The sequence below is a fragment of the Dermacentor andersoni genome, chromosome 2 (genome assembly GCF_023375885.2).
Source record: "Dermacentor andersoni chromosome 2, qqDerAnde1_hic_scaffold, whole genome shotgun sequence".
Lineage (NCBI taxonomy): Eukaryota > Metazoa > Arthropoda > Arachnida > Ixodida > Ixodidae > Dermacentor > Dermacentor andersoni.
The window spans coordinates 5,502,878-5,528,420 of NC_092815.1; the positions used below are offsets into that span (position 1 = coordinate 5,502,878).

At 49.2% G+C, this 25,543-nt stretch overlaps 2 protein-coding genes across 4 annotated transcripts in view; one reads left to right on the forward strand and one right to left on the reverse strand.

Moving 5' to 3' along the window:
* The first annotated feature begins 787 nt into the window (after positions 1-787).
* LOC126543023 (retinol dehydrogenase 11-like) overlaps positions 788-25,543 on the forward strand; it is a 132,029-nt gene continuing 107,273 nt past the window's right edge. The window contains exon 1 of one of the 3 annotated variants that reach the window (XM_055077581.1): positions 788-1,084. The gene's annotated coding sequence lies outside the window, so the exon portion shown is untranslated. The remainder of the gene's footprint in view (positions 1,085-25,543) is intronic. The other 2 variants (XM_055077582.2, XM_055077579.1) reach the window with 2 other exon arrangements.
* LOC126542921 (tigger transposable element-derived protein 6-like) lies at positions 18,118-18,921 on the reverse strand. Its single transcript, XM_050190037.1, has one exon. The coding sequence runs from the start codon at positions 18,919-18,921 to the stop codon at positions 18,118-18,120; it is 804 nt and encodes a 267-aa protein (XP_050045994.1).

Below are 25,543 nucleotides of genomic sequence, written 5' to 3' on the forward strand. Positions count from 1 at the left end.
GCATTATGCGAGACTGGCAAATTGTCGCCCCACCAATATGCACAGCAAGTTGCATCGTTTCGGGCTGCAGGGTGCAGCTATGTGGCGAGGAGCAGCTCTTCGAAGTTTACCCGTCTGAGGCTAAAATCGCTTCTCCGGATTGTGAGACGGCACTCGTATAGGACGACGCTACTGCTACCCGCCGTGGTTGCGTAGTGGCTATAATGTTGAGCTGCTGTATGTACAAGGTCGCGGTATCGAATCCCGGCCACGACGGCCGCATTTCGACGCGGGCGAAAACGACCCTGTACGCTGCAGCGGGTGGACGTTAAAAAACCCTGGGTGGTCCAAATTTCAGGAGCCCCGTACTACGGCGTGCCTCATAATCAGGTGGTGGTTCTGGCACGTAAAACCCTATAATTTAATTTTGATTAATGTTAAGCTACTGCTCTGGAAATGGGTCTCGATTTTAGTCCTCTCTTATAATCTACCGGCTTATCTACCGTTAACGTATAGGCAGAGTGCCACACGAAGCCGTGACAAAGTGCTGAGAGGGAAATCATCGGTACGGAGAGATGAACGTTGTCCCCGGCGATGTTTATTGATTCAATGTTTCCAATTAGCCATCCCCCGACATGCTGGATAGGTTAGGTTAGGAGGCCTCCTTCGTATGCATGCACGCTATAATAGCGTCGAGGGTGCGTCGCACGTGGAGACAGTGACACGTGGAAATACACGCGCCGCCCACCGCTTGTCGCGCGCACGCACTGGGCGACCTCGGCACATCGGAGCGACGCGCGTCCCGGTCGGCATCACTCGGCGCGCCTTTTCAAGGCCGCCTTCTGCGGGCCTCCGGCGTGTTGGTCGTTTTATCCCATGAGCACTTTCACTTTGCTTCGCCAAACGACGCGCTTCCTTTCACGTGCTCCATAACGCACAAATCTGATTTCCTTCGAGTGCCGCCTGTCGCAAGCAGCCGCTTCTTCCAACGTGGATGGGCGATGCAGATTGACTTCCTCTAAACCGAGCTCGTTCAAAAGTATAGTTTTGTCACAGTGGTTGGGGTGACGCTAAAAGGAGCCAGCGAAAGGACTCCTCGCAAGCCGTAAGTGACGACCGCCCTTTTTTTTTTGCTGTTCTTTGTCTTGTCCATGCCGATCACCTTAAGCTAGTGTCTAGCTGACCTTGGAATCTTATTTTTAGGGTAGAAGGACATACTAAATCTAAGACGCTAAGCAGAGAGAGAGAGAGAGAGAGAGAGAAAAGAAAGTGTAATCTTTCACCATGTCTTGGAGCTAGCATTTTGTCTACGATCGACTGGCTCGATACAGGGCAATCATTTCAGAACGTTTTTTCACATCGAGCCATGTTCTCATCCTTCGATCACTGGAAATATCATTGTTTCTGGGGAAGCCGGCAATAGATACGTTGTCAACATTTACTCAAATTTCATCTCAATCAATCAACTGTTTCAAAGTTTAAATGATCGCTTCAAGAATGTTCCGAGCAGACTGTCATGGCGATTTCACAGACATGGCACACAACGACCGCTCATCGAGGGCGGAAGTTTACACTCTCCGGGGTCCGGTCGACACTGCACGCGCTCGTGCGGAGTGCCTGGAGCGAACACCTGCCACGCCCACCCACAAGTCACGTGTGCGATGTGCAAATGCGACTGACTCAGTATACTGTTCAATTACCTTGAGCAATTCATCGTAATGTGTCACTGCCTAACAAATTCACTGTTAGGAAACACTTTTGAAAACCAAAGCTTTAGAGTATTGATTTACACGCAACACCTGCAATGGAGAAGTTGCACAAGCTATCGAGAAATATGCAACAGATTAATTTCCACGCACGAATACAGCTGCTGTGATTTTTCACTCACGGGGTGCTCCAACGAAAGAACGCAGGATCTAAAAGCGCGCAACGTGGCGAGGCGCTTGCGTGCCGCGACATTTACGATCTGTTGCAGGCATCGAATGTATTGCTGCCCGCTGGCCTGGCGACGTGCGGCACCCGTGGTTGAGAGGCGACTGCCTCCTGCCCATTGCCACACATCGCCGAACCTCCCCGACTTGCACGCAGTTTGTCAAGGAAACACTGAGACAGCCTCGATAATTGCGGAACGCTTGTTATCCCATGGCGTATTTTTTTCAGCGTCGCTTCAGGAGACGAGATTTGTTGGCAAAAGTGGAAACCAAGGCCATCGTCATCGGTCGATAACCATGCATCCTGTTTGTCTGCAGCGTAGTCGATCATTCGTCCGATGCACATCTGTAGGCGAAACTGTTTTTCTTCCGTTGCCTGAAATTAAACAGCATATTTTAAGCGTTACCGACGCGCCCAACTTACCCTGTCGGAAAATTGCCCGCATATAGCACAATGACTTGATAAAAGAATTTGCAGCTAAGTCCGTATATCACGAACACTTAATTTGCTGAAAATTATTTACGATATATTTGTAGTTCACCCACAAACTATTAACTTCTCATGCACTCCAGTCGACTTTCGGTAATTTGATCTCGGTGGTTGCTATAGTTCTCGCAGAAAAGCCGAATAAACTATGTACTGTGAACGGACCCCACACTTCGAACTTTACCTGCACGTTACAAATACCTTAGCCCTATTTTTTACAAATATTTATACAATTTCACTCATTTAGATCACCGCGGACGCATGAATATAGAGAAAACTGACGGTACGGTAAATATCTGCAACGATCATAATGACGCTGAAAAAGTTAAAGAAGGGTTGAAATCTGGGCCAGTTGGTACATAGGTGTGAGCCTCTCCTCTTGTGCTTTGTGTTTTTGACTGGTTTTTTCGATCAAAAAAAAAAGAAAAAGAAACTTTTCCCAAATGTCGACGCTGACCGGAGGACTTGCTGTTAAGGCTAGTTTGTATTACAGCACGAAGGCAGAATTGCAGAGAAGAGACAAAGACGTGTGTCTGTGACGTGTTTCTGTGTCTCTTCTTTATAATTGTGCCTTCGTGCTACAATATGTCGTTGATCGGCACTAACGCTGCTCCTATTTCCACCGAATGTGAACTGGGTGTCACGTACAGCTTTCTTACGACACTGGAAGACACTTAAGATAATAACTGTATGATGCTTTCGAACCCTTGCTAAGTTTTCTTTTCCAAAGGCCCTGTAATTTATCTACACACAAATAAACATCGTACGCACACTGGCGACATACAGTGCCCCCATTTCTGTTTTATTTTATTTTACCCAGATGACGAAAATAACTCTTATAGGACAGTGGCCTAAAATAGTGCTCCATTCGTAGAACGTAACGAGCGAGAGCGGTTGCATAAGTAATGTTCTTCAAAGGCTGTAATTAACGCGCACTCTTTGTTCCAACATTGCGGATAACCATTGCGGTTCGTGCTTTCGAGCCCCGATAGGTAAGCTGCGATCTGTTCCTGCGCGTCACGGCAACGTGTTGTTGTCACAGATAACGCACTGCGCATGCGCCGCCACAGTGTCCCATCACGGAGGCCGCGTATTACGAGCCACATCCGGCATTGTTCACCTGCGCATGCGCAAAACAACCGTCGCTCAGTGAATGCAACAGGCCTTGCTGCTCGTCTGTCGTCGTCAACTTAAGAGGTAATTTGCTGCAAACGCCGTAATTCACACGCACCGATTTAGTTTTGCACACACATCAGTCATAACTTAGTTCGCCCCTACGGAGGGGGAAGACTGTCATCCATTAAACTCTAGCCCGAAGCAACAAGACAAACACATGCCGGTTTCTCGTAAAGAAACCTTCGCAGTTGAAGAAACATCTGTTCTGGCCAGGCCATCCAGCTCGGGACCGACGCCTTACCAAATCGGTCACTCTGCCATCTCAGCTAACCAGGAGGCTAGCAGATTGTCAATGAACCTTCTTCCACCTTTTGAATGTCCACAGGATTTATTCGGCAATGTTCCCTCTATTAACGCTCGATCTTAACTCGGGGGCAGTTAGTTTCCCCAGAAGAGCAGCATAAATTCGACGTGGTTTGCAAAGGACACATTGAATGACTTCAGCACATGAATCAGTAGTTTACTGCGAAGGTTGTTTTAGCTGGAACGCTTTAGACTTTTTCTATACACATAGCCCATTATATGCCTCCTGTTCTCTCGAAATGTCGACTTTGCGGTGTGTATAATTGCTTTAGGATATTTGACAAATTTCCCTATTGGCTTCGAAAAACAGGCTTCTAACGCTCTGGAATGGTTCTACATAGAGTTTTACAAATCTAGCCTGCTCGATTTATTAAACTGTGATTGTACATCGTACACCAAATTGCCCCACTCCAATATAAATTGAACCCGGGTGTGACATCTTATTCTCCCAGTACACTGGGCAAACAAAGTACGCCATTCGTTTGACAACCCTGCACAGGAAGAAAATAGGAAATAATTAATTTCCCCAAAGCGCCTTATGGAACAATACGCTTCAATATTCCGGTGGAAAATTACCCATCACATGGCACCTATTCCTTAAAAATATTAAATTGCTGCTTTCTTTTGTTGTTGTTATTGTTGTTCTTCCCAGGCATCGGAGGAAACTTGCAACTATTTCGTAAAATGTCTCTAAATAGACAGACATCTAGGGTTTAGCAGCTGTCATTGATCCCCTATTTAATTTCCACACGTCTATATTTGCCCTCGGATCACCTGTAGCATGCACCTCGACACCTCCAAATACAAACTTGGCCAATTATTTCCTTTTCCCAGGACATCGAGTAAACACGCATATAACGTTACCGAGCGCTGACAACTTGACTGGCACTGACAACTTCGCTGTTAAATCCGTTGCTCCAAGGCGGTCGACCCCCGTTCTGTACGAGAAGCGCAACTTGCAATCGACTTGGCCTCATCTAGCGTCAGCATCGGTGAACCTCTTGGCGGGCGCCAACAACGAGTACAAGCTGATCGCACACAAGCGGCCTGTTCCGGCGGTAGCGCTTCGAGGACATCTCGACCGAGGAGCTCTCTCACCAGCCCGTCACCCTGCCTCACCGTCACCGTCACCCGCCGAAGAAGTCAGCTCCAGCAGAAGGCCGACATCTCAGCCGAACTCTGGAGAGCCAGTAGATGAAAACCCGCTCCTTGGCTCACTAAGTTCTCGAACCGTATCGACGAAGGCCGGGGGAGAAATAAAAAAAGGCGCCAATTATCAGCAACGCACTAGGTTACGTATCCGGAAGCCGTCTAAATGCCAACTGGTCTTCTTCTAAGCATGGTGCATCCGCGAAGTCGTCCAGCTTGCCAGCAGCAAAGCAGCGTCGCAGCGCCGTGAAAGGCTGCGGAGTGACTGACGCATACCTCCCGACAAAGCACCGCGATAAGCAGAGGCCGTTGCATTGCTCAATCTCGAAAAACGCCATCACGCGCGATGTCCCCCAACGACCGGCGCCCCACGCTTTTGCAGACGACGTGGTCGTCGCCGCACAGGAGCTCACCTGCAGCGGATGGTCGCGGCCTGGTGCGACCGCCTCTCGAAGAACGGATTCCCCGCTGAATCTCAAGAGTACCTCAGAGCAGACGCGAGCGAAGACAGCAGCGTCAGCGGCGTCGATCTGCTCCGTGCATATATCGGTCCAGCTACCTGGCCGACGGCATGCAGCCGAAGCACGCGTCATCACGAGTTGCGCACCGCGGCCGACGTGAGGCAAGGCCACCATATCGCCAGCTAGGTAAAAGAGAGCTGTCAATTGGTTCGGACACGAGGGATCCGTCTGCCAGCACGGTTTTGTCATGCAGGGACACGCCTGCTCTTCCTCGCCGTCTCGCTTACCTGCCCTGATCTGACCTCGTGTAACGCGCAGTGCACCGCGCGCTGGGCGGCGACAGCGGGTAGCAGAAATGCACGAAGGCCAGATAAGCTAGTGCATTTTTCAAGCACGAAAATGCCGCCAACGTGATGTTCCCAGCTGACACGCCCACGTGGAGGGCAACGAAGGCGAGAGAAACCGCTCGCTAGCCTTCGAGTTCAGAGTAGTTAGAGGGCCGCTTAAGTGGCAGCAAGGCAACGGTGCGATTTGGAGGGCGTGTCCTTGCGCCTTGTTAAGATAAATAATATAACGGTGTGACACGTAACACGTAGAGCAGATGAGCGGTTACTTATTGTAGCATGGGGGAAGCGAAACGCAGTCGATGAGGACTACCTTTTTTGTTGCAGAAGAGAATGGAGTCAGCTGACACAAGACAATATGTGCGAGGCCTTCGCCATGCTTTGGCGCCGACAGAACGACAGAGACAGGACACATTAACTCACGGCCAACAATTTCGAGGCAAATTGAAGGACAGAAATGGGGTTGGGATGCGACCGTGAATTCCCGTCTATGGCGCAGAGGTAGTCGATGATTGTATGCGTCCCAACGCTGAGACGAGGCAGCGGAACCTACCGCTGCGGGTCAGGCCGGAGAACCACGTTCGCATTGTCGCAGACAGCACTCGACCAGAGCTTGTGCGTCGGTCTTTGGCGCTGGCAGATTTGTACGTATACGATTTCCGTGACGTATTTTTTACTGCATTTTGTGACTACGCGTCCTCACTCGATGTCACGTGCGGTGCCTCTCTCCAGACTTAAACTGGCCGGGCTGCACGCCGTCTTGAGGGACAGAAATCGCGTGCTGCACCGGTGCGTGGCACGAAGAGGAATTCGCGTGCTGCTCAGCGCGGCCTGGCTGACCATTTGCGGCTGTGCTGGTCGACGATTACGTGGCGCCCACTTTTGTCCGCGCCTTTATAGTATGTCCACAGTCCCACCACGATTGACAGCAGAGCCCAGTACAAAGGACTTTACCGGGAACTCCACCTTATTTTGGTGGTCGCAACGACACGACTTGATCCTCTACCTGCTTCAACTGCGTCCGATCTCACTCACTGTATCAGTCTATAATGTGGTGCTGGTTACCGGATCTAAGCATAGGACAACTCCTGCCCAACTCCCAGTTCTAACTGATACAACAAATACCCTCGTTCACTCGCTGTTATAAAATAATTTCACAAGACACACATTTTGTCTAGCATGTCAGAGTAAAAACATAGTAAAAAAAGAAATCTGCGCTGCCATTTTCCTGCCAGAGAACGTCACGCATTTCACGTTCCTCTCCATTTCTAGAAAAATGTCTCGTTCCCTAATGCTCAGCTTCGTTTCGAGTATCTTCATCAACCTCCAAGTTTCACTGAATTCATACGAACCTTTAAGTTGGACAGTTTCGAGTTTATCCTAAATGTGTTCCAACCCATTTTTCTTCACGTTTCCTTGGTCGTCCCATTTCACTCTCATTTTGTTTCTATATCCAACTATTTCAAGTGAACTCTTATCCTAAAAATGTTGCAAAGCAACTGCTGCAAACATCGTCTAATGCCGGCAAACTAAAACTCATCAAATTATTCACGAATGAGTTTTCCCGCTCGCGTGCGTCAGCAGGTAAGGCGCTTCGGCAACAGTCGAGATGTTCGTTGGCGAATACTGCGACGAAATACATTGTTGTGTCAGTTATTTTTGCCTTTCAGTGCATAAGCGGCCTTGTTTATTATGCATTCACTTTTATTTTATAATAACTTGAACAGCAGTGGATTTTTACCGCATTTTTGACGGCGCATATGTCAAACCGGTGCCGTCCTAAGTTCCAAGTCGACATGCCTCGCAAGCTCCCCGACTGCCATTCGTAAATTGCAATGCAGGTCGCAAATTAATTAAAAACTGAGTTAGCAATAAATTTTACGCCATTCTGCATTAAAAATTGTATAATAATGCGATTATTAAATTTTTAAAATTATTCGCAGTGAATGAGGAACTGTAAGGGGAAGAGAGGTGGTTGTTCGGCCCATTTTTGGAAGCTGCCCGCGCGAAGCACTGTGGCGGTGAGTTAAGCGCCTGCAGTCGTCGAATGACGTTCCGCGCTGTGTATATGGGCCGGTGCTTTTCCCCTGAGATGCCTTGCGCGCGCATAACCGTTCGTGTGTGCATCGACTGCCTTCTATAATCGCGGATGCTGTAGCCACCATATTCCGGTGCATGTCTTCTGTCTGACGACCGCTTTCGCACAACTGTTATCGCGTTCTCGCTGCAGCGGAACATCGCTGACTCACTTGGATCGCCAGCCGTGAGCTCGGATGTCGAAGCAGTGCACGTGTCTCGCCGCAGCATGCACTCTTAAACAAATGTGCACCCGTTCGACTCTTGCCACACAACAATAATCGTCATCTGTCTTGCTTGCCTTTCCTTTCTTAAAAACGCTGCGCCCGCTCCTTTCCGGTCGAGAATGCTCTGTCATGCTAATAACGTGCATGCCGTTCGTGGCTTGGAAGTACGGGGCTCCCGGCGTTAAAGAAAGGAAATGCTGGAAGGACAGATGAGTATCGCTGTTGTCAGGCAAATATACATCCCAAAGGTCCCAACTGTTTCTAGAGTGTAGCTCTTGGCATTCAGATCTCGGTGCGACGGTACTGAATTCTCTAACCGACGCGAGCACCGCCGACGGCCGCGTTTTCTTGTCTCGCTCGTGCTCGTGTCGCCGGGGCCTGCTTTTATTACCATAGACATTATATAGACAATGCAGGCGCATTTCTGCCGGTGCCGTAGCCGTCGCCGTGAGGGTACGCATGAGTGAAACCGTGTGAGGGTGAGCCGGCGAACGCGGTTCAATCTCGCGTGCGCGAGCGAGGAACGCGGCCCGGATGCGTGCACTTCCTGCGGTGCGCGAGGCAGGGGTGTGAGGCGAGGGAGGAGGGACGTTCTTCTCCGGCGGTTGCTGCAGTGCCTCCAAGTCCTCCTCGCCCAGCGCTCCGTACAGAGTGGAGACAATCGCGGCGTCTACTACGGCGATAGCCACGCGAATGGGGGACGCCGTAGGGACGTGTTGCCAGCGCCCGTGTGTCTTGAAAGCGATATGTGACCAAGTGCGCGCCCGCGCGGGCCTCATCTTCAAAGTGATCTGCGATGTTTGCAGAGTGCGCGTAGTGTCGGTAGCTTCGTATGCGCTGTGCTTCCGACCTTTCGTCCGCGTTGAAGCGAGACATGCATGAAGGTCAAATTGCTTGCTCCTGCCGCGATTCCTCTCTCCAGAATTTTCACAGCGAGTTTCCGCGCTCATCGATCGAGATGTCTTCATGTTTACCTGTACGCGCATGAAACCATGCTGGTTATAATGTAGTTAAAACAAGTTGATGGGCTAGTTCGTTTCAATCCATGGTAGAATGTGCAAGCGCGACTGAACAAGGACGTAGAAAGAAGCGGGCACACAAAGTCAGTGCTGTATCTGTGTGTCTGTTTCTTTCTACGGCCTCGTTGAGTCACGCTTACACAGTCTATCATAGGTAACTTAGTTAGTAAGCGAATGTTTACAAGTTTGTACGGCCGATAAAACTACTATCCTTACTTCGTACAGCTGTCTACTAATTTGCTCTCGCAATCGGTGCTTCGCTGTTCGGGCAGAACTGCGAATTTTTTCTTTAGATGGTCCTGAATCACTATCATTCTATGTCCTTTGCAAATCTAGACAAGTCCTCGAACCACCTCCCATTCAGAGTAGCAAACCTGAAGTTCGCCTGGATGACGCCCCTTGATATGATTTTTCTTTATTTCAGCTCTATCGGTATGTTGTCAAAGCGTCTGTGATTCGTACCAGCGACCCCTTATTCGCAAACAGATACCATAGCCACAAAGCAACCGTGGCGCAAAGCGTTGGAGCACATTGCCGCTAACCAGAACGTATTCCAACGTATACATTATACCGTTCGAGGATAATATGCTCGTGCGATGCTTCGCCGGATCGTGTGATTTCGGCAAAGCTGAGAGAGGCATTCAAGCGCGGTGTTTTCCTGCCGCTTGTCGAGGTCGCCACGGCACGGGGAAGACCAATTTGCTGTAGCATTGACTTACGCCACAGAAATGTACTTTGACCTTGTGGCGCCTTTGCATTGTTTGTCTGTCGACTATTATCTCTTCACCCGTCACCTGCGCGGCCTTGGCTACCACCCGTGTCGACCACCTGACTTAACGCGCTGGACGCACGGACCTCTGCACCGGCCGCTCCCGGACTTCATCCAGGAAACATAGTTGAATCTCTCGGTTTAATTAAGGCCGCATGGCTTCCCGGCGCCAATAATGAAAAAAGACTATTATCTTTTCGGAGGATACTACATGCACGCTAACAGACTGCGCAGCGTGCCAGTAATACAAATGCGACATGCGCAATATATATATATATATATATATATATATATATATATATATATATATATATATATATATATATATATATATATATATATATATATATATATATAGTGATTGGCCTTTTTCCATGGTCCAAGCGCATTTAGAAAGATGAGAAGCACAGCTTCGCAGTTATCTTTGGTTTATTTACCCAACAGTTTCGGTCGGCGTGCGTGCGTGGTAAGGATGTAAATGGGAAGGACCACAAATTTTGGTCCTTTCCATTTGATACACATGGCGTGTCCTCCAGCCAGTTAACTCGTGCTAAACTTAGGCCAACTTCCTTGTTGTCCGGCTGGCTTCTTACGCATTCGAGATCCTAACAGTTGGTTGCTGTTCTGGCGATACCATCACTGCAGTGCTCATGCAGAACAACGCACCGCACTCCCGACCCGTCATTTAGACTCTCTACTTTTTATTTCTCTCATCGCGGCTCCGCACACGACGCTTGCGAGTACAGCTGCAGCATCGCCACTGTTAAAGAAAAGCTTGCCAATGAGAAGCCTCGTTTTTCTTTTCCAGCTCAGCATTCCGAATAGCCAACAGTTCTTCCACTTTGGAGCAAAAACGTATTTCGGGTTGTCTCCGGTCGTTGCCAGCGAAGAAATGGCAGTGTGCTCCAGTGGCAGGTACAGGGGTTAGACATATATTATGTTGGGGGTTAAAAGAAAAGTATGCATGAAAATGCGCCAGCGCGTGCGACTGAGTATAACGGGCTTAAGTGAATTAAAATACAAATTGAAATGCCAATTCCAAAAGTTAATTTCGTATGAGAAAGAAAGGTGGTGGCGTGGGGAGGGGTTACACTAATCATCTAGTGGAAAACACGGTCAGGGATAAATACGGCAGAAGGAGGGTTCCGTTGGTAGTGCTATGAGTGAGGTATACAATACGGAGGCAGCCTTCGGTTTAGGTGGCTTGGTGGCGCGGCGCGTCCCCAGGAAGAGAGGGAGGCGCGCGACAGGGGCCTCGGACACGACGCGCATCGGCGGTGGCAACGCGGTGTGTGGCTACATTGCTTCGGTGCTAGTCGCATTAATGTCGGTAGTCATCCTCAAAAAGGCTCAAATATCTCAATATTCAAGTAAAAATTCGTAAAAAGACCGTTTATATCTGAAGCCATGCTGATTTTTGAATAACATTATTTGCATTAAGATGACCCATAATGTGGGAGTAAATTATCTGCTCAAGGAGCTTACAACAAACTGATGTCAGTGAAATCGTGCGGTAATTGCTTGGACATGAGGGCTCACCAGATTTAAATATGGGTATGATATGGCCAGACTTCCAATCATCTGGAACACAGCCAGTATCCAGTGATTGTTGGAAAATCAAACATAGTAAAACGATGATACGTGGGAAGTTAGTTTTAGTAGTTTTGAGCTGATGCCATCCGGTCCAGGACTGGAGCTAAGAGGGAGCCTGTCAATAGCCCGTGATACACCTGATGCAGTCACGGTGATTGGCTCGCTTGGGTGAGGTATCGTAGAAAGAGAGACGGTACAAAACTGGTCGAGTGGCGGTTCGTCGGTAGAAGCTTAACTGAAAGTATTGTTCAAGAGGTCACCACATGCTTCAGTGGGCACAATGCAGCCATCTGCGTCCTTTAGGGTTATTACAGTGTCCGTATTTTTAGGGTTAATTACACGCCAAAACTTTTGGATCAGATTTTAGCAAATTGGGCACGGTATAATTGAAATAAAGATCATTACCTCCTTCGATTGTTTGTTCTGATTCACGAGGTAATTCTTTATGCTTTTTCCACGCATAAATGGTGTTAGAGTGCTGAGCACGAGGTCGCGGGATCGAACCCCGGCGACGGCGGCCGCATTTCGATGGAGGCGAAATGCGAAAACACCCGTGTACTTAGATTTAGGTGCACGTTTAAGAACCCCAGGTGGTTGAAACTTGCGGAGTGCTCCACTACGGCGTGCCTCATAATCAGAAAGTGGTTTTGGCACGTAAAACCCCATAATTTAATTTTTAATTTAACTCCTGTGGGGGCGGTAGAGTATCCGCCTCCCGTGCAAGAGGACCGTGGTTCAAATCCCGGTGCCGCGCAATTCTCCACCGGAAAATACAAAAAAAAAAACCGTGTGTTGAGAAAATTGCACAAACAGGCCTGGAGTGCGGCCTGATCCCGGTGACCAGAAGCGGTAACGCTCTCTCTCACCAGAGCAGGATTGGCCACCCTGGTGCAGTACTTGGCCACAACCTCCTATATGAATACAACAATCAAACCCCGGCCCTCAGTCTTCAGCAGCCGCGAAGCAACTGACCACGGCGGCGGTCAGATCTGTGACGCAGCAGAGGGTGCTAAGAATACCTGGCTCCGGACAGACCGCCATTGGAATCTGAACCTGGCAACGTTTAACGTTAGAACGTTATCTAGTGAGGCGAGTCTAGCAGTGTTAGTGGAGGAATTAGAGGGTAGTAAATGGGATATAATAGGGCTCAGTGAGGTTAGGAGGACAAAAGAAGCATATACAGTGCTAAAAAGCGGGCACGTACTGTGCTACCGGGGCTTAGCGGAGAGACGAGAACTAGGAGTCGGATTCCTGATTAATAAGGATATAGCTGGTAACATACAGGAATTCTATAGCATTAACGAGAGGGTGGCAGGTCTTGTTGTGAAACTTAATAAGAGGTACAAATTGAAGGTAGTACAAGTCTACGCCCCTACATCCAGTCATGATGACCAGGGGTGCGATCGGAGATGGTTGTTCGGCGCGTTCGTTCGGTTACCGGCGCGCGCGATTGGCCTACTCCGCGCCGACGTCGCCAGCCGCGGGGCGCCGCCCCGTTTTTGGTGACGTCAAAATGACGACACGCTCCTGTCAATCATCCGCCCACCGAGCATTTCGTCCGAACGCGATGGGAGTTGAGAAGTTTGGAGCGATCATACGGCTTCGCATGGCGCGTCTGGTGGATTGGATTGGATCCAACAGGCGGCCTTTTCGGCTACGGAATAGCCCGTTTGAATCCAATCCATAGTTTAATTCGAGAAAATGGCGCTTCCGTTGGGAACTTAGGTTGTTGCGCTGGCGTTTCTAGAGGAAGGAGAGCGGGTGGCGGTGCGAAACGCGTTTGAAGAAATGGCAGAAAGTGAATTGCGGCGTCGTTTTTGTTTCTCGAAACAAATAATTCGTTGGTTGTACAGATAAATCGACAACATTATTGGTGCCAGCGAGCCACTGGAATGTTGTCGCTGCCCCTTGAAAAGTGCGCCACTCCTCCCGTCGTTTTCTTTTTCTTTTTTCTTCTCGCTCTGCGCGACACCACCTAGGGACGACGCAAAGAACCTAATAGTTATAAATTGCAGTAGTCACGCGTACTACTATTTGAAAACGTGTTTGGGCTTGAGAAGATAAAATACGTTTTTTTAGGTAACGATTTCATTCATTTGAAAGACGAGAAACATTTCGTTTTGTAGTATACTGTCTGCAAGCAGACGACAAACGACGGAAGTAAATTTCCGGGGAGGTCACCGCTTCCTGATTGGCTGCTCTCTCCGCCCCGCTGTCACAAATTTTGCATACTGCAACTTTGTGACGTTGCAGCAACTGAACAGAACGCGTATCGAACAAAATGTCTCCGATCGCGCCCCAGGAAGTCGAAAGCTTTTATAAAGACGTGGAATCGGCGATGGGTAAAGTCAAAACAAAATACACTATACTGATGGGCGACTTCAATGCCAAGGTAGGCAAGAAGCAGGCTGGAGTCAAGCCAGTGGGGGAATATGGCATAGGCTCTAGGAATACCAGAGGAGAGTTATTAGTAGAGTTTGCAGAACAGAATAATATGCGGATAATGAATACCTTTTTCCGCAAGCGCGTTAGCAAAAAGTGGACGTGGAGGAGCCCGAACGGCGAGACTAGAAATGAAATCGACTTCATACTCTGCGCGAACCCTGGCATCATACAAGATGTAGACGTGCTCGGCAAGGTGCGCTGCAGTGACCATAGGATGGTAATAACTCGAATTAGCCTTGACTTGAGGAGGGAACGGAAGAAACTGGTACATAAGAAGCCGATCAATGAGTTAGCGGTAAGAGGGAAACTAGAGGAATTCCGGATCAAGCTACAAAACAGGTATTCGGCTTTAACTCAGGAAGAGGACCTTAGTGTTGAAGCAATGAACGACAATCTTATGGGCATCATTAAGGAGTGCGCAATAGAAGTCGGTGGTAACGCCGTTAGACAGGAGACCAGTAAGCTATCGCAGGAGATGAAAGATCTGATCAAGAAACGCCAATGTATGAAAGCCTCTAACCCTACAGCTAGAATATAACTGGCAGAACTTTCTAAGTTAATCAACAAGCGTAAGACAGCTGACATAAGGAACTATAATATGGATAGAATTGAACAGGCTCTCAGGAACGGAGGAAGCCTCAAAGTAGTGAAGAAAAAACTAGGAATAGGCAAGAATCAGATGTATGGGTTAAGAGACAAAGCCGGCAATATCGTTACTAATATGGATGAGATAGTTCAAGTGGCTGAGGAGTTCTATAGAGATTTATACAGTACCAGTGGCACCCACCACGATAGTCGAAGAGAGAATAGTCTAGAGGAATTCGAAATCCCCCATTAACGCCGGAAGAAGTAAAGAAAGCCTTGGGAGCTATGCAAAAGGGGAAGGCAGCTGGGGAGGATCAGGTAACAGCAGATTTGTTGAAGGATGGCGGGCAGATTGTTCTAGAAAAACTGGCCACCCTGTATACACAATGCCTCATGACCTCAAGCGTACCGGAATCTTGGAAGAACGCTAACATAATCCCAATCCATAAGAAAGGGGACGCCAAAGAATTGAAAAATTATAGACCGATCAGCTTACTGTCCGTTGCCTGCGAAGTATATACTAAGGTAATCGCAAATAGAATCATGAATACCTTAGTCTTCTGTCAACCAAAGGACCAGGCAGGATTCCGTAAAGGCTACTCAACAATAGACCATATTCACACTATCAATCAGGTGATAGAGAAGTGTGCGGAATATAACCAACCATTATATATAGCCTTCATTGATTACGAAAAAGCGTTTGATTCAGTCGAAACCTCAGCAGTCATGAAGGCATTACGGAATCAGGATGTAGGCGAGCCATATGTAAAAATACTGGAAGATATCTATAGCGGCTCCACAGCCACCGTAGTCCTCCACAAAGGAAGCAACAAAATCCCAATAAAGAAAGGCGTCAGATAGGGAGATACGATCTCTCCAATGCTATTCACAGCATATTTACAGGAGGTATTCAGAGGCCTGGAGTGGGAAGAATTGGGGATAAAAGTTGATGGAGAATACCTTAGCAACTTGCGATTCGCTGATGATATTGCCTTGCTTAGTAACTCAGGAGACCAATTGCAATGCATGCTCACTCACCTGGAGAGGCAAAGCAAAAGGGTGGGTCTGAAAATTAATCTTCAGAAAACTAAAGTAATGTTTAACAGTCTTGGAAGAGAACAGCAGTTTACGATAGGTAGCGAGGCACTGGAAGTGGTAAGGGAATACCTCTACTTAGGGCAGGTAGTGACCATGGATCCGGATCATGAGACTGAAATAACCAGAAGAATAAGAATGGGCTGGGGTGCGTTTGGCAGGCGTTCTCAAATCATTAACAGCAGGTTGCCACTATCCCTCAAGAGGAAAGTGTATAACAGCTGTGTGTTACCAGTACTCACGGATGGGGCAGAAACCTGGAGGCTTACGAAAAGGGTTCTGCTGAAATTGAGGACGACGCAACGAGCTATTGAAATAAGAATGATGGGTGTAACGTTAAGGGATAAGAAAAGAGCAGATTGGGTGAGGGAACAAACGCGGGTAAATGACATCTTAGTTGAAATCAAGAAAAAGAAATGGGCATGGGTAGGACATGTAACGAGGAGGGAAGATAACCGATGGTCATTAAGAGTTACGGAATGGATTCCAAGGGTAGGAAAGCGTAGCAGGGGGCGGCAGAAAGTTAGGTGGGCGGATGACATTAAGACGTTTGCAGGGACAACATGGCCACAATTAGTACATGACCGGGGTAGTTGGAGAAGTATGGGAGAGGCCTTTGCCCTGCAGTGGGCGTAACTAGGCTGATGATGATGATGATGAATCAGTTTTGGTTCGCGAGGCCTTATTATACGCTCTTTTCTCTTTATTCAGCCAATGTTTCACTTTTTTTGTAAACCAGGGAGCATTTGTTCTTGATGCGAATGAAATCTCAGGGATGCACGTATTTCCGATTTTCTTAAGGAAGTCACGGAACACCATCCAATTGTCAGTAGTTGTACGATTAATAAATTCGTTTGAAAAGGAGCTTGCAAACTCGGTTAGCATGCTATTCATTTTTCCACAACCTGCATTTTTGTAATTAAGTATGGGTTTAGCTTTGTTGGCTTATTAAAAAGTGGGAGTGGGTGCGAACAATGCACTACTCTATGGTCACTAATTTCGTCAAGAACGTGAAGCATTAGCTGGATTGTTCGTTAGGACTAAATGGAGGGTGCGTGCACCTCGTGTCGGTTCCTTCACCAACTGAGTTAGGCGAAACAAGTTTAATGTTTGAAGGAAGCGAGATACCTCGAACCGGGCGGGTGTTAATGGCAATGATGGCGTTGACCAGTTAATAGCGGGGTAGGTAAAGTCGCCGCCAAGCAACAAAACACGCTGAGGAAATTTATTATAAATTCAAACACACTGGTCATGTGATCAACAAAATTGGGTTTGCTGTCAGGAGGCCGATAACATACACCGATCGTGCACGTGCGGCCTTCAAATCGGGTTTTTACAAAGGCCAGCTCAAGAGGGGTATCAATAACTACAAGATAATGGTTGACAAGCGGTCCTTATAGCTATCAAGAAACCACCTCCTCGAGACAAAGTTTTATCTCTACGAAATATTGAGAAGTAATCAGGAAGCAATAACTCTTTATAGCGTATGTCACCCCGGAGCCAAGTTTCTGTGCCTAGTATAATATCAGCGGAGCACGTGTGAACTACTGAAAGTAATGAATCAACCTTACTTATAATGCTGCGAAAGTTAGCCAGAAAAATAGATGAGGTATGCACCGTTCTTCTAAGAGGCTCTATTCGTAATGTTTGCCAATATGAGGTGCTTGGTTGCGGTGTGTCTTCCTGAACTACACGGGCGGAAACGGCGGCATAGCAGTAGATGTGCCCTTAAAGCTTCAGTTTGTTATATCGTATCGTGTAGCGGTCATCCTTCCCTTTGTTTCGTTTAACGAAGTCACGCAGTATTTTCCTTGCCAACTGTATTTTTGGGGGAAAATATTCCTCAAGCCAAATCTTAGGTTCAACACTTCTGACTTTATGCGCATTGCGAAGAAGTATGTCTTTCGTCTTGAAATTTACGAACTTTATAATTAACGAACACGTACAATCACATCGAGACTGCCCGATTGCATGCGCGCGTTCAATGTCTTCAGTGTGCAAAGTTATGTTTAGAAGAGTGGAACAGAAATCTCTTACTAGCTTCTCGCTAGCCTCATAGTCCTCCTTCTCAACTTCAGCTGAACCTTTGTTAAGCAGATTGTTTCTTCATGAACGATTATTCAGGTAACCTACAACATCTTCTAAGTCGCCATTCCTACGCGGCAAACTCATTTCAACTTCTTCAAGTGAGCCATTAACAGCTTTAACACCAGTGCCGATTTCGGGTACAATAGGTAGATTTTTTTCAACTTTCAGTAATTGCAGTGGTGTCAAAATTCTTCTTGTTGGCATCCGTGAATTCTTTCAGTAGCATATACAGTGAAACCTCGTGATAATGAACAGTTAAAAAGTCGGAAATTAGTTCGCTATATCCATAATTCGTAATATAAAATTTCGTTAAAGATACATGCAGGAGGAGCAAAATTCAATCAGAGAAGGCACAGCAACTCGAACGATGCTTACTTGGGTCACGTTCATTTATTTACGCACAAAGAACTGCGTTATCGCGGCCTGCTTCTTGGTGTTCATCGCATTCCATATCACGCCCTGTTCCACAGTTTGCAAACACTCAACAAGGGCAAATCCACTGGCCTCAATAGCACTGCAGTGGCGGCGCAGTAAATCCAACGCAGCAAATGCTTCTTGTGAAGTCGGAATGTTCTCATCGTCTACAGGGTCAGCCTGAGCTTCGTCTGCGGGATGTTCAGAGACTTCCGCAGCGATTTCGGCGTCCGTCAGTACAGCCGTGGTCGCTGAGATGTCGTCGCCACCTACGAAGTTTTCTACAGTCATTGTTGCGGGCATGTCACCAACAAAACGCGAAAAATCGTTCCAGGCCTCATCGAGCTCGCGGAGCTCTGCTTCTGCTTCGTCGGGATCGTCACCATCGTCACTTGATGCATGGGCCTCTGGTGGAACAAAACCTGCGTGCCGAAAGCAGTTGGCAATCGTTCCACCTCTCACACTGTCCCACGCCGCTTTAAGCATCTGGATTGCTCCCAGCAGGTCGATCTTCAAGTCTTGCTTCATACGAAGCTTCACGAGAAGAGTGTCAATCAGTCTCCTCTTATAAACTGCCTTGAAGGCCCTGATGACGCCTTGATCTAAAGGCTGCAGCTTGGCTGTAGAGTTAGGTGGAAGAAAGCGAACTTCAATGTTATTGAGTGCGACATCTGTGTTGTGCGCGGTACAGTTGTCAACAAGGACGCACACTTTGCGACCCTCGCGCACAAGCTCGCAGTCCCAAGCAAGCAGCCACTTCGCGAAAAGTTCACGCGTCATCCAACATTTCTTGTTGGAACCATACTCTACGGGGAGTACGCGGCACTCTTTCATGCATCTTGGGGTTTTAAATCTCCCGATGACGAAGGGTCACAGTTTCACAGTGCCTTCCATGTTGGCGGCAAGCAAAACAGTGATCCGGGCCTTTCCTTGCTTCCCGCCATGGCACGGCTCTCCACGTGCGTCAAGGGTGTGCCTGGGTAGCATCTGCCAAAATAGGCCTGTTTCGTCCGCATTAAAGATGTCGATGACTTCAATGTCCCCAGCACAAAGCAACAGCAGCGCTAAGCAAATTGACAAGGCAAGCGAGGGCTTGGAGCAGACGGCACAGATTAAGCTGACTACTGCATGTGAGCATCAATCTTGTTCCGGTGGCAGGTACTGAAGGCGACAATGCGAACCCTGTAGATAACTATGTCAATCCCCATCACTCAAAGAGGTACAGTAATGTTGGGCAAAAACAGCAATATGGGGATAAGCAGCCACGCTACTAGTTAAAGAAAGCAATATGGGGTGCTAAGTTCTGCTACATACCTAAAACACAGCAGCGAGACGTTAGAACGGTGTTGTGCGTGACCGCATATCGAAGAGGGTCGGAGCGAAGCAGTGCCTTTTATGCGGTGCGGTGGCGCACGACCGAGCAGTCACAGCGCAGGCGCAGTAGCTTTCCCTTCCAGGAAAGGGACGTCAGTCGGTCGACACGTGGGCCAGGCCATATCTTCACAGTCGCGGTATATCGACGCACGGGCAGCAGGCGGCGGCGATTGCAGAAATCTAAAACATGGCAGTGAGACGTTAGAACGGTGTCGTGCGTGACCGCATATCGAAGAGGGTCGGAGCGAAGCAGTGCCTTTTATGCGGTGCGGTGGCGCTGGACGGAGGAGTCACAGCGCAGGCGCAGTAGCTTTCCCTTCCAGGAAAGGGACGTCAGTCGGTCGACACGTGGGCCAGGCCGTATCTTCACAGTCGCGGTATATCGACGCACGAGCAGCAGGCGGCGGCGATTGCAGAAACTAAAACACGGCAGTGAGACGCTAGAACGGTGTTGTGTGTGACCGCTATTAGATTCGTCGGACGATCTCGCCGCTGCCACCATTTGTTTGCGTTGTCGGACGATCTACGAGCTGTAGGCCGATCTCACCGCTGCCATTCAGATGTAGGATTTGGCAGTCGTAGCTGTAGGAAGGAGCTTGACTCTTCGTCGGGACTTAGGAGAGCAGGATTTATTTCCAGGATTTACATTTAAAACAAGACATATATCGACAGTCTAGCGTGACTCCGATATGGAGCCCGCAAGACTAACATACAGGAAACAGCTTACGAGCACACACCTCACGAGTACATTTCGAGCATGACAACGAGCACGCAGCTCACTAGTACATTTCTAGCACGACAGCGAGCACCCTCTAGCAGCCGACAATCGCTGCTTATAAGCTCTCGTCCCCCCCCTTAATTCCAAGCGAACGGAAACGTTCGTCCAGACATCGTTCGACGTCCCCGTTCGACGTCACTGAAGATGACCCGCCCTTTTGGAGGAGGCGGGCTCACATACTCGTGTTGCCCACACACACAGGTGTAAAGGTCCCGAGCCGACGTCAGGGGGGCTTCGTAGAACTCTGCTCCGTCAAGGGTGACACTGGCGGGTAGCACATTCCTGAGCTGACCCCGCGCCACGTGGCTGCCGGTTATTCGCAGTTCTCTGAAGTGCGCCTCGTCTGGTTGGATTGGAACACGTGCAGCGGGCTCAAATAGCTGGCATGTTGCCACCCCGTACGGCCATTCCTAACAGCTCCTCCATGGCCCGGAAAATCTCGCCTGGCCAGTGCTGGCAACCGCTGGGCAGGAAGAGAATGGCTGGCGAGCAGGACGATGGCTTTGCTCTCTGCAACCCCTGCGTACTTAGAATGCCTTCAACCATCTCACAACAACTGGCACAGAAGAGTCGACCCAGCAACACAATACCGCTCAGCGTTCAAACGCCCGGAATCAGCCGTTAATCCACCAGGCCTCCTATCACAATTTCAATGCAAGTCACTCAACTGGGAAACCCCAAATTTTGCCCCAAAATTTCGTGCCGCCAAAGCGAGCGTTCACGTTCCTCTTGAGTTCGACCAAACCCGACCGTCGCGCTGCACAAGAGCAAAGGTTTACGCAGGATTAAACCGAAGGCTCTCAAACACCAATACCCAAACATAATTCATCTTGGGTACTAGGCGCGAAAACACACACGACACAAGGAAGGAGACGGGACAGAGCGCTCTGTCCGTCGCTCTGTCCCCTCTGTCTCGTCTCCTTCCTTGTGACGTGTGTGTTTTCGCGCCTAGTACCCAAGATGAATTGTGACCAACTCGCCCAACAAGACTTCCTTTTAAACCCAAACATAAATTAAGCAGCCTAACTTCGCGAACAGCCTGTTCTTATCCCATCACAGTGGCGTACTTATCTCATGTACTGCTGCCACTGAACCGTCTGGCCAACTCCACAGGTACGTAAATACAATCGCGCTAGCTTTGTGGTCTCTATTCAAAACGCGTACTTGCGACGTTTACTCACATTTGTTCCTTTAATCCACACAGGACACGTTCCTTAAACAAAAAACCAAACTTGCGTAACTTACGCAACACAGAGGAACCTTTGAACAGATGTGTCTTTTACTAACTAGCTCTACGCACGCGTACTAGAGAAGTCAGAATACGGCTGCCCTCGACACAACGAGCAACCCAGTCATAAATCTTCTGCTTCCCTCCGTCCACACAGGACATGCGCTAATGGAACTACGAACTCAGTGAAAATCACGCACTTACTAATCTACGCGCTTAACCTTAGAAAATAAAAAAAAAAACACTTAAAATAAAGAAGATTAAATAACACACACGCGCGTTACGATTGACCTCTCCCCGATAACCTTGACACTCAGTTTACTCACACACACACACCAAAAAGAGTCTATCTACTCATTAATGAACAACTCGCGAGACTTAATGTTTACATAAAACGCATCTTTCCAATCTCGGAGCTTCCCTAACAAAACACAAACAAAGCTCATACTTTTACATATTGAAAGAAACTTAAATCGCGAAAATTATCCCATGCTCAAAAAATAAAACAAACCAACATGTTTCACTTCTACGGAAGTTGCCTTCGCCTCCTGTTTCAAATGTTTACGACTGACTCATACTTATGAGTCGTACTCGAGGTGGTCGCGGTCCGAAAGCTACTCTGGCTACCAGGGAACAACAAAAGGGCTTACTCACTATCAGCTCTCCCAAGACGTTACAATCCCCTGCATATTTCCGTCCTGGCGCCCCGCTTTCATCATGACCTCGATTGACCGCGTCTCTACTCCCCACCTGGTCTCGTCTTGCCACCTTGCGCTTCTTTGTACTACACGCTGAGCTTCGAAAAGAACGACGGAACGACGAGGAATTTAACTGCCCCGTGCCCTTTGTCCGCGTCCGTGCAGAACATGCTTCTCGGTCTCCCTTTGACCGGTGGCTCGAACGTGTTGGGTGCGTCAACATCGTCACCGACGACCGCACCTTTCTTTTCCTCGCGCCTGTCGCAGTCTCTGGCTGCGCTACATTAGTCACCGCATTCCGATCTTTAGCGCGCTTCTTTCTGCGGGGCGGTCTCCTCGAACTCTCTTTCATGCCGTCATCTCGCGCTGGCCGTTACACATCTCGTCGGCCCGGATCGGTCTCTTACCCGCACAGTCTTAATGATCCTGAACTAAATCATTCCTCTCTTGGCTACCTAGACTGGCGGAGAGCCGCACCGATCCCTGAACAATGCAGTTGTTCTCTCTTGAGCTACGGAGCTCGCCATCCCGAGAACTACTCTCAACTGCATCGTCCAGCTGGCACTTCTCTTCGGCACGGAGATCGGACTGGACATGGGTGCTCGTGTCTGTAGGGTCAACAGTACCCTGTACCTCGCGAACGACCTCGATACCATGAGATGCGACGAACACGTGCGGTAACTGTGCCAATTTGTTCGCAGCTGGCCTAGCTGCCTCTACAGTCCTCTGTTGGCACAGCACCTCGTCGCTCTCACTCTGGCCTTTAACGGCCTCTGCTGCCACTAAGGCATCGTTAGCTGCAAGCACTTCGAGTTCACCTGTGAACGTGCTGCTACTCTCACAGGTACTACTCCTCCTCTTGGCTTTCGACTGAAATCTACTATCTGCTTCTTCCCACTTTCGCTGCTTCCATCCTACAGATTTCTCAAGCCGCTGTTCTTCTCGTGCGTTTAACTGCTGCAAATCCTGTATCTGTTTCTTCACTGCTGCCATTTCCTTTTCAACCTCCTGCCGTTTTTGCTCACGCTCTTGGCGTTTTCACTCGCGCTCTTGGCATTCTTGCTTAATTGATTCCTGTTCCTGTCTTTTTCTTAGAATTCGGTTAGCTAGGCTTTCGATTAGTTTCAAATCATTGCTACTTGCGAGAATGGTTTTCCGAATTTCTGCTTCCGTCAAGTCCTTCTCTACGTCTACCTCGAGCTCTTCACACAACCACAACAGGTCAGCCCCCGTCAAACAGATTAGGACCATGGTCGCTACTTTAAGCTTTGGCTCTGCTGTCACACAATACTTGCTGCGATACCCACGAAAACCAAAATACAAGTAAAAGATCCCCTGCGAATCAAATTAAAAAACACAGAGAAATTGAAGCCTGGTAAATCTTACAGCCAAAACCAAACGCTCACCCACTGAAGCAGCACCATATCACCAGTCCTTCCCCGCCGTATCCAGTCAGTTGCAAGAGGTGGTCAATCTCAAGTCGCCTCCAACTTGACCAGGATACCGGTCGGTCACCATGTGCCAACGTCCGTCAGCTGCCGTTGCTGCCTCCGAGTCGTAGGCCGATTTACGAGCCGTAGGCCGATCTCACCGCTGCCAACCAGATATTAGGATTGGAGCGGTCATAGTTGTAGGGAGGACTTTGGGGCGACCGGACTAGGCGAGCAGGATTTATTTGCAGGATTTACATTTAAAACAAGACATACATCGACAGTCTAGCGTGACTCCCAAATGGCGCACGCGAGACGACGCATACAGCAAACAGCTTACGAGTACATTTCTAGCACGACAACGAGAACGCAGCTCACTAGTAGATCTCGAGCCTGACAACGAGCACTCAGCTCACTACGACGAGCACACTCACGCAGCCGACAACCGCTGCTTATAAGCTCTCGTCCCCCCCTTGATTCCAAGCGAACGGAAACGTTCGTCCAGTCATCGTTCGACGTCACCATTCGACGTCACCGAAGATGACCCGCCCTTTTGGAGGAGGCGGGCTCACATACTCGTGTTGCACACACACACAGGTGTAAAGGTCCGGAGCCGACGTCAGGGAGGCTTCGTAGAACTCTGCTCCGTCAAGGGTGGCACTGGCGGGTAGCACATTCCTGAGCTGACCTCGCGCCACGTGGCTGCCGGTTATTCGCAGTTCTCTGAAGTGCGCCCCGTCTGGTTGGATTGGAACACGTGCAGCGGGCTCAAATAGCTAGCACGTTGCCACCCTGTACGGCCATTCCTAACACCGCATATCCCGGAGGTTCGGAGCGAAGTAGTGCCTTTTATGCGGTGCGGTGGCGTTCGACCGAGGAGTCACAGCGCAGGCGTAGTAGCTTTCCCTTCCAGGAAAGCGACGTCAGTCGGTGGACACGTGGGCCAGGCCGTATCTTCACAATCGCGGTAGGTGGACGCACGAGCAGCAAGCGGCGGCAATGGCAGAAATATGAAACACGGAAGTGTGACGTCAGAACGGTGTCGTGTGTGACCGCATATCGAAGAGGGTCGGAGCGAAGCAGTGCCTTTTATGCCGTGCGGTGGCGCTCGACCGAGGAGTCCCAGCGCAGGCGTAGTAGCTTTCCCTTCCAGGAAAGCGACGTCAGTCGGTGGTCACGTGGGCCAGGCCGTATCTTCACAATCGCGGTAGGTGGACGCACGAGCAGCAGGCGGCGGCGATGGCAGAAATCTAAAACACGGAAGTGTGACGTTAGAACGGTGTCGTGTGTGACCGCATATCGAAGAGGGTCGGAGCGAAGCAGTGCCTTTTATGTGGTGCGGTGGCGCTCGACCGAGGAGTCACAGCGCAGGCGTAGTAGCTTTCCCTTCCAGGAAAGCGACGTCAGTCGGTGGTCACGTGGGCCAGGCCGTATCTTCACAATCGCGGTAGGTGGACGCACGAGCAGCAGGCGGCGGCGATGGCCGAAATCTAAAACACGGAAGTGTGACGTTAGGATGGTGTCGTGTGTGACCGCATATCGAAGAGGGTCGGAGCGAAGCAGTGCCTTTTATGCCGTGCGGTGGCGCTCGACCGAGGAGTCACAGCGCAGGCGTAGTAGCTTTCCCTTCCAGGAAAGCGACGTCAGTCGGTGGACACGTGGGCCAGGCCGTATCTTCACAATCGCGGTAGGTGGACGCACGAGCAGCAGGCGGCGGCGATGGCAGAAATCTAAAACACGGAAGTGTGACGTTAGAACGGTGTCGTGTGTGACCGCATATCGAAGAGGGTCGGAGCGAAGCAGTGCCTTTTATGCCGTGCGGTGGCGCTCGACCGAGGAGTCACAGCGCAGGCGTAGTAGCTTTCCCTTCCAGGAAAGCGACGTCAGTCGGTGG

Excerpts from the sequence above, each read along its gene's own strand:
- LOC126542921 (XM_050190037.1), bottom strand. The coding sequence starts at position 18,921 with ATGACGCGTGAACTTTTCGCGAAGTGGCTGCTTGCTTGGGACTGCGAG.